This window comes from Thamnophis sirtalis, unplaced genomic scaffold (assembly GCF_051295495.1).
Source record: "Thamnophis sirtalis isolate CommonGarterSnake01/CBP01778 unplaced genomic scaffold, rThaSir2_p1.2 scaffold_2, whole genome shotgun sequence".
Classification (NCBI taxonomy): domain Eukaryota; kingdom Metazoa; phylum Chordata; class Lepidosauria; order Squamata; family Natricidae; genus Thamnophis; species Thamnophis sirtalis.
The window spans coordinates 95550365-95562744 of NW_028261382.1; the positions used below are offsets into that span (position 1 = coordinate 95550365).

General features: G+C 46.8%; 1 protein-coding gene across 1 annotated transcript in view; it reads right to left on the bottom strand.

The window, feature by feature from the left end:
- The window catches only part of TECTA (tectorin alpha), an 84863-nt gene that overhangs the window by 20205 nt on the left and 52278 nt on the right, over nucleotides 1-12380 (bottom strand). The window contains exons 14-16 of the mRNA XM_087706414.1: nucleotides 8648-9060; nucleotides 6186-6759; nucleotides 4762-5354 (exon numbers count right to left, since the gene is read on the bottom strand). Coding sequence (XP_087562540.1) covers nucleotides 4762-5354; nucleotides 6186-6759; nucleotides 8648-9060 — 1580 coding nt within the window. The remainder of the gene's footprint in view (nucleotides 1-4761; nucleotides 5355-6185; nucleotides 6760-8647; nucleotides 9061-12380) is intronic.

Here is a 12380-nt window from a genome sequence, read left to right on the forward strand (position 1 = left end):
ACATCTTTCCTCTGCTTTTGAATCCCATGCTATGTTCATACATGCAAGGAGACAGCAGGAGCCCCGTTCCTCGGCCCTGCTAGTGTGGAAAATATGTTTACAATAAACCGTCAGATGTTTCTGTTTTGTAAAGCATTTCTATCCACCTGATGGCAGTGTAACCTACGAGACGGCTGCAAAGCAACATTTCTACAGGGCTCCGATTTAGAAGAGCAGAACTGAGTTTCTTGAAAGGTTGCAACATCAAGAAAATCAATCTTATCCCATGGGGATTTTTTTGTTTTTGTTTTTCTCCAATGGAGAGGATCCGTTGGTTTTCCCAAGGAATCAAGTAATCTAAAAGGTAAAGCTTCCCTCCCGCACATGTGTGCTAGTCATTCCCGACTCTAGGGGGAGGTGCTCATCTCTATTTCAAAGCTGAAGAGCCAGCGCTGTCCGAAAATGTCTCCGTGGCCATGTGGCCGGCATGACTAAATGCCGAAGAAGAACCAAACGCTGTTACCTTCCCTCCAAAGGTGGTTCCTATTTTTCTACTTGCATTTTTTATGTGCTTTTGAACTTCAAGGTTGGCAGAAGCTGGGACAAGTAACGGGAGCTCACTCCATTATGCGGCGCTAGGTTCACCGACAAGCGCGCCGGACAAAAGTGCGCCCGACGAAACTGCAGCGAGAAAACCCTAACTGCACTGACGAATGAGCGCAGAAGCGTGCCGACAACAGCGCGCCGACAGAAGCGTGCTCTAAACCTAACCCTAACCCTAACCCTGAACCTAACCCTAAACCTAACCCTAACCCTGAACCTAACCTTTACCTTAACTTAAATTGCGCTTCTGTCGGCGTGCTGTTGTCGGCGCCCTGCTGTGGGCGCATTGATGATGTCGTGGTTTTTGTGCCGTGGTTTTGTCATGCACGCATTTGTCGGGTCACACGCGGCGCTAGGGATTCAAACTGCCGAACTGCTCACCTTTCTGATCGACAAGCTCAGCTTCTTAGCCACCGAGCCACCGTGTCCCTCTTGAGCCTAATCTACGCTACTGTTATTGACTAGATAAAGGTTGCAAGAGGAGCAGTGGGCAATCGTGAATTTATAATAAACAAATTGCATGTGGTAACATTTTTTTTTCCAAAAAGAAAAGCATGCCCATCAATGTTAGGCGAACTCTAAATTGATGTTGACTCAGTTGGTGATAAGAATAGCCATCTAGATTCCAGTGGGACAATCACATATATTTACCCCCATTTAACCAGTATCATATTATATCAGAAATTCTGCACGATGGGACCATTATCCACATGGTTGGTTATCCAAAACACACAGAAAGCAGAGATCAATCCAACTCCATCACTTTTCTCATGGTGATGGTGAAAGTCTGCAGTGAAGCCGTATGGTATGTTTGCGGCCTGAACGTGGCTATAGTTCTTCATGTTTGGAAATCACACAAAATCAGGATTTCAACTGTTCTTCCATTCTGTCAACTTAATTACAATTTATTATGGATCTTACCCACCAAGCTCCCATGCTGTGCATCACAAGAAGCTCTTCATCTCTTAAGAGAGATCAAACTTAATCTTCCCGTACTGTAATTGCATGAATGCAATTTGCAGGTCATAAGAACATAAATTGCCCCCTGCTGGATTGGACCCCTGGCCTGACTAATCCGAAAGTCTGTAGGCATAATAATGGCCAACCAACTGTACAAGGAAGCCTACTAAGCTCCCAACAGATGGCCTTCAGAGAGAATCCTCTGCCATCAAGTCTAACAGTTATTGATCCCATCAGGTCTGGCACTATTTTGTTGGCTATGTAAATAGAGGCTCTCATCAATGAGATGGCTCCGGGCTACGAGAAGAGTTTAATTCTTTCTTTATTACAGCCCAAGCTAATGTTTCTCAATTTGTTGTTTTGTCAGGGCAACCTGGTCTACCCAATTATGGGACGGGGCCCACTGCTTCCGTTTTCAGCCCCAATCTAAGAACCTTCACAGGCAGTTGCTTTCGTGACAAACTATTCTTTTGTTGAATTTATGTTTTACTGACAAAGAAATGAAGGGAGACTAGTACAGATCTATTTCAAGCTATTTAGCTCTCATCAGCTAGCCCAGGGGTGTCAAACTCAAGGCTTGGGGGTTGGATCTGGCCAACAGGGTGTTTAGATCTGGCCTGGCTCGAAGTGCCTCTGCCAGCGAAAACGGAGCTCAGGAGGGCCGAATGAAGTGCCCCTAACACGAGTGACATTAAACGGGTCAGGCCTACCCTGGCCATGCCTACTCCAGCCCCCGAGTTCAAATACAACCCTGATGCGGCCCTCAATGAAATTGAGTTTGACACTCCTGAGCTAGCCATACCAGGGGTGAAATCCAGCAGGTTCTGACAGGTTCTGGAGAACAGGTAGCGGAAAATTTGAGTAGTTCAGAGAACCGGTAGCAAAAATTTTGAGTAGTTTGGAGAACCGGTAGCAAAAATTTTGAGTAGTTCAGAGAACCGGTAGCGGAAAAATTGAGCAGTTCAGAGAACCGGTAGCAAAAATTTTGAGTAGTTCAGAGAACCAGTAGCGGAAATTTTGAGTAGTTCGGAAAACCGGCAAATGCCACCTCTGGCTGGCCCCAGAGTGGGGTGGGAATGGAGATTTTGCAGTATCCTTCCCCTAGAGTGGAATGGGAATGGAGATTCTGCAGCATCCTTCCCATGCCCACCAAGGCACACCACGCCCACCAAGCCACGCCCACAGAACCGGTAGTAAAAAAAATTGAATTTCACCACTGAGCCTTCTGGTATTCGAACTCAGGTTACTTGCATATTAGGTAGATGTATTAACCTCTAAGCCACAGGCTCTCCTCCCTTTGTCGGCTATACCAGGGGAAAGATTATGTGTTTTTTGTCAGGGCAACCTGGTTTCTCAATTTGAAATATTCTGGATGCACCGAGACTGCCCCTCCCCTACCAAAGATTTTTAGCCCACAGCCATTTGGAAGACTCCAGACTGGGGAACCAAATCAAAACTCATCCCTCTCTAAAGCCCATAACCCCAATTCTCTGTCAAACCAGAGCAGAACTATTTTCATCCTTTGAAAAGTTCTTTAATTGTACTCCTGCAACTATCAGACATTTTAGGCTTAGCCCTTTGGGTGGGGAGCGGGGGAGCATCAAAGCTGGACATCTGTAAAAAAACGTTCTGTCTCTTGTCAAAGAATCTCACATTTGGGGAAAGCCAAGAAGCGAAGACATCTTTTGACTTGAAGACGCAAGCAATTATTTCAATGGTCAGCCAGGGCAGAGCCAAAAGGAGGTTGTTTGATCATGCCTCTAAACTCTTCCCGTATCTTCCAGGACGAGCATAAAAATTGACAGGCAAAAATGTCTGGTGGGATGAAAATGTCAGCACCAGATGCGGCTAATGAGACATCTGAACATATGTAAAGCTTTTGCCTCTGCAGATTTTTTTTTTTTAAAAAGAACCACCAGGAATTTTCGCTGGGGTTAAAGAAACAGGGGTAGCAGACAAACTGAAGTGCAACAAAACACTTCATTTGATCATGAATCATCCTCCCTGCATAATTCTCTCCCGGAATTTGATTCCCCCCCACTAGCGCTTCATCTTCTGAGTTCATTTGATAGTCACCTCCCTCCTATCTGCTCGTTTACACCAACAAGACTCCAGACTTCCTCATCTGGGGGGAAAAGGATAACTCTGCATGTCCTTACAGTATCTGTTTAGCTTCAGTGATTTGCCTCTCCCTTCCTGGTTAAGAAAATAATTTGACTAGCAGTTGATCAGTTTTGGTTCTCCAACCCACAGAGGGTTGCAGATGTGTAACAGGGTTTGCTCCCTCATCACTGGGACTATTCTGGCTTGGTGTCTTCCATAGGTTTCTTTGTTCTGACCGAGGCTTCCCAAGAGCCTGAAGCAAACTCCTTGTCCAGACAAAACCCCTTCTCATTAATTTGCTCCTTCACATCCAGAAAAGTCTTTCAAGGAAGGGAGGATTTAGTCACAGACCTTATCTGACTGGGAGAGCTGCCAGGCCGATCTCTGCAAAACTTGGCAAGGAGTCTCAGAGAGTCACGAACCAATGAAGCAAACTAGTTGTCTCCTGCAAACTCCACTCCCCTTTGGCTCCTCTTTTATTCCCTATGGGAGGGGCCATTCACCGTCCACCTGTAGCCTTATTCCCAAGTCGAACCCCGTTCTTTAGCTGCTTCCTTTGTCTGGCAACTCTGCGCATGCGCACACTGGGAACAGGCTCCAGCTATTCATCTGCCTCACTGGTGTCTAGCTCCAAAGGCAGATGATAACTGTCAGACGGCTCTGGCCACCTCCCTGCCTCCAACACAGAGCCCTCGTCCGAGCCTTCCCCAGACTCCAGGACTGGCCCATGTTCCTCCCCAACCTCCTCACTCTCCAAATCTGCTGCCAGCTCCACTGGCCACTGGCGGGCCACAACATTCTTATTTTAAAATGGAAGATGCTTAGATGGTGTGCGAAGGGAGGGACTAGGGACACACCTGGCTAGGTGTCCATAGAGGTTCTCAGTCATCCAGGTCACGGTTGTCCCAAAGATGCTTTTCCCAAAGTGAACTGGACTTTTTGTTCCCTTTGAAAATATTCCACTTCTCATCCTTGCAACTAACAACAACAACTCTGAATAAAAGTGGCGCATGAACACTTGTCCAAAGACTCTGCTATTAAGTGGTTTCCTGCAATTGAGAGCAATGACCTAAGCCCCCCTCCCTTTCAGTCTGTCACCCAGCAGAACATCCCTACCTTGATTTCAGAGTTGTCTACGCCCCCAATCTTAACGTCTTGATTGGAAACTTGGATCATCAGGGTACGAAGCCAGTCAGGACTTGAGTCTGGTTTCTTTTTGCTGATGTCCACTTCCAGGTAAGTGGGCCTGTCCGGGCATGTTTTTACCAAGGTGTAAGAATTGTCCGAGGGATAAACAAAGCCAACTCCGTCAAAAGTGTGCAGGACTTGATCCTGAGAGACCAAACACAAAGTCTCCCGCTTGGGGTAACACCCTTGGTAGCCATTCTCCACCGTGCACACTTCTTCTTCTTGACAAGTGGCGTTGAAACAGTGGACATCTCCTTCTTCTTCGCACCAGCACTGCACGGTGCAGTCCACGGAAGCCCAGAAGGATTCCCCCACGGCATGGTAGCGGCCATCCACATCGCAACCGCACTCTCGAACAGGGACACAGGCGGCGGTGCTGAGCACGTAGCCTTCGGCGCACTCACAGCCTTCGGTGCAAGGAGAGTTGCAGTTCAAAGGGGCCGTCAAATCCGAGCAGGTGGCTGGGCAGCTACTAGTACAGATGGAGTAGTGGCTGAACTCCGGGCAGCTTACAGCGGTTGCTGAAAAAGGCAAACAGAACAGCTGATTTAATCGATACAGCAGTTGCTGGCTTAGAACGATGGGCTTATTGAGTCTCCAGCTTGGCAGTTAGTGCCGAGTCAACTTTGGCTGACCTTGAAAAAAGCTACACAGGATTGTGCGTCATTCCTATTTGGATATGAGTCCCTCTGAAAAAACACCAAGCCCTAGGCAGCTGTCAACCCTGGAGCATAGGTGATATTCAGCAGGTTCTGAGGTTGTTAGTTATGCTAATCTTAACCCCCACATTATTCTCTTTTCAGGATACGCTTTTCTTCTGAGGAGAGGCCGTCTGTCAGGCCTGCAGCCATCTTTTCCTTTTAGATCCTTGGCCTGCCACACTTTCTATTGTTCTGCTATGCATTTTCTATTGTGGGAAAATGGGAGAGGGGGTTGTACAGAGTTAGATGATATGTAGCCATAACAACATTCTTTCCAGAAGGCCAAGGTCATCTTTTGTCTCTGCACCTCTACACCTGACCGGAATTGGATGGGTGGAAGCTGCCAGCGTGGCAGTGGGAGATTGGACCATGTGGTGGACTTGTGGGTGTGGGGACAAGATCATGAACTTTAACTTGGGGGGAAAACGGAAGAAGCTTCAGATTTGGGTTTTCCCACAGATGTGCCCGCATGGCTCTCTTAATAAATTGGAACTTTGAGCAATACTTTGCTTTGGACTCTAATTTAATTTTGGACGCTATCTGGAATGTTGACGCCAGGTTGACCAAGTACGTAAAAGTTGATGGACTGGAATCCACCAAGGAGCAATTTTTGCTGTCTCTGCCTGAAAGGCAAATGCTTTGGCAACTTACCGCATCCCGTCTGCCCTCTCCAGTCTCCAATCGGGATCCCTAAGGCTTGGCAAACCAAGGCGTAGGCTTGAATGGCTTGGCAAAGCCCTCCGGTGCCGTTATCGCGGATGCTGCACAAATCGTACACGCAGCTGTGCACGAACGCCGTGGGGTCGACGATGGCCCCACACTCCCACAGGGGGCCTCCGGTTCTGTTGATGAAGCCACAGTACTCGGGGCCGAAGTAGAGAGACTCCATCGCCAGGTCACAAAGACTGCAGTTGCCTAAGCAGCCCGGGGAGCACTTCCATTCGGGATGGAAAACCCGCCAGCTCTCCCCCAGATCCAGGACAGAAGTGGCCAGTTTCCCATCAGACCGCAGAACGTCGTCTTCAGGATTCTTGTTGTAGTTCCCGCACAGGCCGCAGGTAGCGTTAATGTAGGAGCCGGGGACTGAAATGGCAGCATAATGGTCGCCATCATAGGTCACCAAAAGGCCAAAGTCGGTTTCCACAGCGGTCGACATGCCACTCTGATAGATTTTTATGGCTCCCAGTTCCAGGAAGACAGGCAGAGACATGACCAAGTCATCTATCTGTGACACAGATAGAAAGTTAATATTTATCATCATCATCATCACTCAAAATGGGAAGATTAAAAATGGGTTTATTTACTGCTGTTGTATATGAATTTTCTACTGCTATAATTACCGCTGTCAATACAAATTAAGTAGGTAATATTTATTGAGGTATTGCAAAAAGAATATGTATGTATGTATGTATGTATGTATGTATGTATGTATGTATGTAGTATTGAAACACTCAGTCTAGATCCTAAGGAATCAGACAAGACCTCAGTTCCCCAAAGACTAATTGAGTATGTTTTTCCCAAGAGCAGCTGTATTTTCCCATCACAAACAAATGACCTCTTATCGGACTGAAGACCAGTGCCACATCGTGTCACACCCAATTATTGAAAAGTTCTTTCTTGCAAATATTTTGGGGGAATCAGTTGCTCTACAGCTACTCCCCGCTTGAGATTGCTGGCTAGCCATCACAGCTTGAGCAATATGTCTAAGCAGATGCTTATTTCTGGGGATTAACCTGGACTTCTGGCAGACCGAAGATGGCAAGCACACTTTTCTATTATCCAAAATAATAACCTTGAAAGGATGCGGTGTGCAAGTAATGTGCATTCAAACCATGCTGGATTTTACTTCAGGCGTAAATTTTACTAATGTCCCTGGTTTGCCTGCCTGGAAGATTATGGAAGATAAAAGCCAAACTATATGGTGGGCAGCATTAGCCGGAAAATAAGGCTGATTCTGTGATGTGACATTTCCCATATTAGTGCCATTAGATGAAAATAACAATAATAATCAAAACAACCCTGAAATTAAAAGAACCTTCTATTTTCTACCTAAAGGTAAAGGTTCCCCCATACATATGTGCTAGTCCATGACTCTAGGGGGTGGCCAGCCTATTGCTCATCTCCAATTCAAAGCCGAAGAGCCAGTGCTGTCCAAAGACGTCTCCGTGGTCATGTGGCCGGCATGACTAAATGCCGAAGGTGCATGGAGCGCTGTTACCTTCCCTCCAAAGGCGGTTCCTATTTTTCTACTTGCATTTTTAGGTACTTTTGAACTGCTAGGTTGGCAGAAGCTGGGACAAGTAATGGGAGCTCACTCCATTACACAGCGCTAGGGATTCGAACTGCCGACCTTTCTGATTGACAAGCTCAGCATCTTAGCCACTGAGCCACTGAGTACAGCCACTGAGCCTTTCTACCTAGCTTTCTCCTACTTTTTATTATTGAGGACTGTTTTTGCCCCCTTCAAATTTTTCTTTCCAGATACATCCAGACAATGGAATGATGTCATGGCATCATCTAGGCCAGGGGTGTCAAACTCAATTTCATTGAGGGCCGGGCCGTATTTGACCTCGGGGAAGCGAGGGTGGGATGGGCATGGCTAGCTCGATGTCACTCATGTCAGGGGCACCTGTGGTGGCCCAAGAGCTCTGTCAGTGAAAAATGAAGCTCGGGAGAGCCATGTGCTGTCCTCCTGAGCTCCGTTTTTGCCCACAGAGGCACCATGGGCCACTCCTTTGCTATTTCCAGAGTGGCCCCTATAGCTGATAGTGGCTCCTACAAGCTCATCCTGAGGATGAATTGAGTATAAATCCTCTCAAAACGTGAGGATGAATCCAGAGGTGGTATTCAGCCAGTTCTGACACGTTCTGGAGAATCGGTAGCAGAAATTTTGAGCAGTTCAGAGAACTGGCAAATAGGCTGGCCACGCCCCTACAGCCTCCCAGCTGATCTTCTTTTGTTGCCCTGCACAGGAGAATGCAGCTGGAAAGCAGGTTAGTGGGGTGGGTAGGGAATGGGGATTTTGCAGTATTCTTCCCCTGCCACGCCCACAAAGCCACGCCCACAGAACCAGTAGTATAAAAATTTGAATCCCACCACTGGGCAAATCTCACCATAATCTTCCCAAAGCTGCCCTTGGGAATGACAATTTTGTGCGAATAGATCTCAATGGAGATGTCCTTCAGCCAGGAGACAGACGAACCGCCACGGTTTTCATTCTTGGCTTCCACGCTAAAGAAGGGCAAGCTGGATCCCGGCCAACACTGCCTGGCAAGCAAGTAAGAGCAGGAGCCTTGGAAGTGGAAAAGGAAGCCGTCGAAGGTATGGTAGTGCGGATCTCCAAAGATCACACAGGTGCTGCTCTCCATCGACACACACTGGAAAAATTTGTCCTTCGCCTCGCAGATTTCGTAAGGGCCACAGGACACCTCCTGGCAGAAGAGTTCGTTGTTGAAATCCAGGCAACGGCACTTGGTGGAGCAGTTGGCACTTTCCCAGAAAATCTCCCCTTGACGGAGAAATTGGCCTAAAAGAAAACCACATCATCAAAATCATCTTCACGTCTATGGAGATTCTCAGTCACCCAGGCCATGGTTGTTCCTATTCAGAAGTCCACTGAACCCAGGTCAATCTGATTTGTTGTCTACCAGAGGTGAAGTGCTCTGAAGTCTGCTACTGGTTCGCTTTGTGCGAGCATGCGTACCACAGGCATTGATCGTCAGAACTACTGGTTCACCCAAACCAATAGTAAAAAAAATGCTATTGGTTTGGACAAACTGGTAGTTCCGATGATCAGCTGTGTGACAATCAGCTGTGCCGCATGATTTATTGCATGGCACAGCTAATTGTCACACAGCTGATTGTCGGAACTACCGATTCGCCCAAACCAGTAGCATTTTTAACTACCGGTTTGGTTCTGATGATCACCTATGTGACAATCAGCTGTGCCGCACGATTTAGAAATCACGCGGCACAGCTGATTGTTAGAACCAAACTGGTAGTAAAAAATGCTACCGGTTTGGATGAACCGGTAGTTCCAACAATCAGCTGTGCAACAATCAGCTGTGCCGCGTGATTTCTAAATCACGCGGCACAACTGATTGTTGCATAGCTGATCATCAGAACCAAACCTTTAGTAAAAAATGCTACCGGTTTGGGCAAACCGGTAGTTCCAAAGATCAGCTGTGTGACAATCAGCTGTGCCGTGCGATAAATCACACAGCTGATCATTGTAGCTACTGGTTCACACGAACCGGTATCATTTTTTACTACCGGTTCGGGTGAATCGGTCCAAACCGTTAGCATTTCACCCGTTGTCTACCCGTTTTTTTGCAAAATTTTAAAGCAGAGATGACCAGAACTAGGTGTTACTCTTAGGCTTCCTATGGTGGTCTGATGTTCTGGACCACAGTTCCCGTTATCATTGCCATATTTACCTTCAGTGAGACATCTGAAGGAGAAGGTGGTTTATTCCATTAACCCCTATGCTATTAACTCTGCAAGAGAGCCCTGATTTAAGTACTTTTTTTATTATAATCTGCTGCCATGAATGAATCATTGCTGCAATGGGCTGATACCACTTAAAAACCTTGGAAAGGGTCCCAAAGAGCATTAGAAGCACTCTTTCTGTGCGGGATGTGTACACAAGAAGCTAATAGCTATAATTGCTGACACTGAAATGCGATCACAAAACTGTAATGCGACATATTAAAACACATTGCCATCAGCACACTATATGCTCATCTTACCTCCCCTTTGAATCATCGTATTTCCTCTATATGTGTGATTTTGTCAGTGCACCAGGTCCACTAAACAAATCAGACCCGGTGAATGCTTGCAGAGGTGACCATCAAGGCTATTGGCCTGGAGGTGTCCAACCTTGACAGTTTTAAAGACCTGTGATCTTCAACTCCCAGAAATCCCTGGTCAGCAAGGCTGGATGAGGAATTCTGGGAGTTGGAAATCCACAGGTTTTAAAGTTGCCAAGGTTCAAGATGGTAACAGAATCCAAGCTGGCCTTGGATATTCTTGGCCACTCTGGAGGCTTTCCTGAAGCCTGGGGAGGGCAAAAATGGCCTGCCCCCGGCCCTCCGAAAGGCTGAAAATCCAGTGCATGCGCACGCCGGAGCTGAGGGCTACCATGCCAGCAAATATGGTTCCGTGCGCCACCTGTGGCACCTGTGCCATAGGTTTGCCATCCCGGTTCTAGTCCAATCCCCCCTGCTCAAACAGAAGACCCTACATCCGGGATGACAAACCTATAGCACGAATGCCAGAGGTGGAATGCAGAGCCCTGTGTGAGGGCATGCATGCTGTGGCCAGCTGCTCTTCTGATTTCGGCTGGAAAAACGGCCTGAAAAAGACCCAAAAATGGCTATACACAACCCAAAAAACAGGCATGCGTGCACCAGCCAACTGGTTTTCTGGTTTCCGGCACTCCGGGACACGTGAATGCACGTGTGTTCTGGATTGGGTGCTCCATGAGGAAAAAGTTCACCATCATTACCCCTCCATCATTTCAGACAAAAGGTTTTCTACTTTTCCCCTTCAGTAGAGCTTCAATGTGTGAAGACTCCTTTCCCCCCACAGGCAGCAAAACACTCGTCCAGCCCCAGGAATCGAGCCAGCGTCCTCTCTAAATGTAAAATGGGAAATATAAATCTCCTATTTAAATCGCAGGGCACTGACCACAGTTAAACTGCAGCTATGGGTTCTGAAAACAGCTAGGTGGAGGCAGGGTGAATTATACCCCAAGCGTGCCACGGTTGCCATAACTTAATTCTATTAAAAACGGGTGAGTTACGTCTGCAGCTCAAGGGGTGTTAATTGCCTGCTTAAGACTCGTTTTTCCTTCCATATGAATTACCACTAATTAAACATCAAATAATGCAACTTTGGAGACTTCATATTTCACAATAGCCACAGCGGGCTTTGACTATCTCTTAATGAGGTGGGTGTCTGCCACTCTGTCTTGCACATAGCTAATTATTGTGTGTGTGCAAGGACGCGCACACAAACACACACACAAACACAAATAACGTATTGCTTGTGCTGGTAATCATCATTACAAGACAGAGCAGGAATAGAAGGTCATCAGGAGGTGCTTGATAAAGGTTGCCGTAACTTGCTGAGTAAGGCGCTTTGGTTCCCGTTTATTTTTTAACAACGGCCTTTCAAAAGTATGAATTAGATGCCTAAAATCTCGGGAGTTCTGCTCATTCAAAATGCAAATTTTATATGCAGCTCATTCCATTCAGGGATCTAAGCCCCAGAGTTCACTGCACCAGCATTGCCAAAAAGCCATTAAGAGTTGTTAACCTAATTTTGCGAAGCTTCTTCTCCGGTAACATTGTACTGCAAACTAGGGCATACAAAGCCTTTGCCAGACCAATTCTCGAATACAGCTCGTCTGCCTGGAATCCACCCTGTATATCGGGCATTAATACAATTGAGCGTGTCGAGAGGTATTTCACGAGAAGAGTCCTCCACTCCTCTGCTCACAACTGAATACCTTAGGCCACCAGGCTTGAAATTTGGGGCCTGGACAAGCTGGAACTATGCCGCCTTTGGTCTGACCAAAGTTTAGTGCACAAAATTGTCTGCTACAATGTCCTACCTGTCAACGACTATTTGTTTCAACTGCATTAATACATGGGCAAATAATAGATTCAAACTCAAAGTAAACCGTTTCAAACTTGATTGCAGAAAATACGACTTCAGCAACAGAGTGGTCAACGCCTGGAATGCTCTACCCGACTCCGTTGTTACATCTTCTAACCCTCACGGCTTCAACCTTAAACTGTTTACCGTGGACCTCACCCCATTCCTAAGAGGTCCATAAATGGG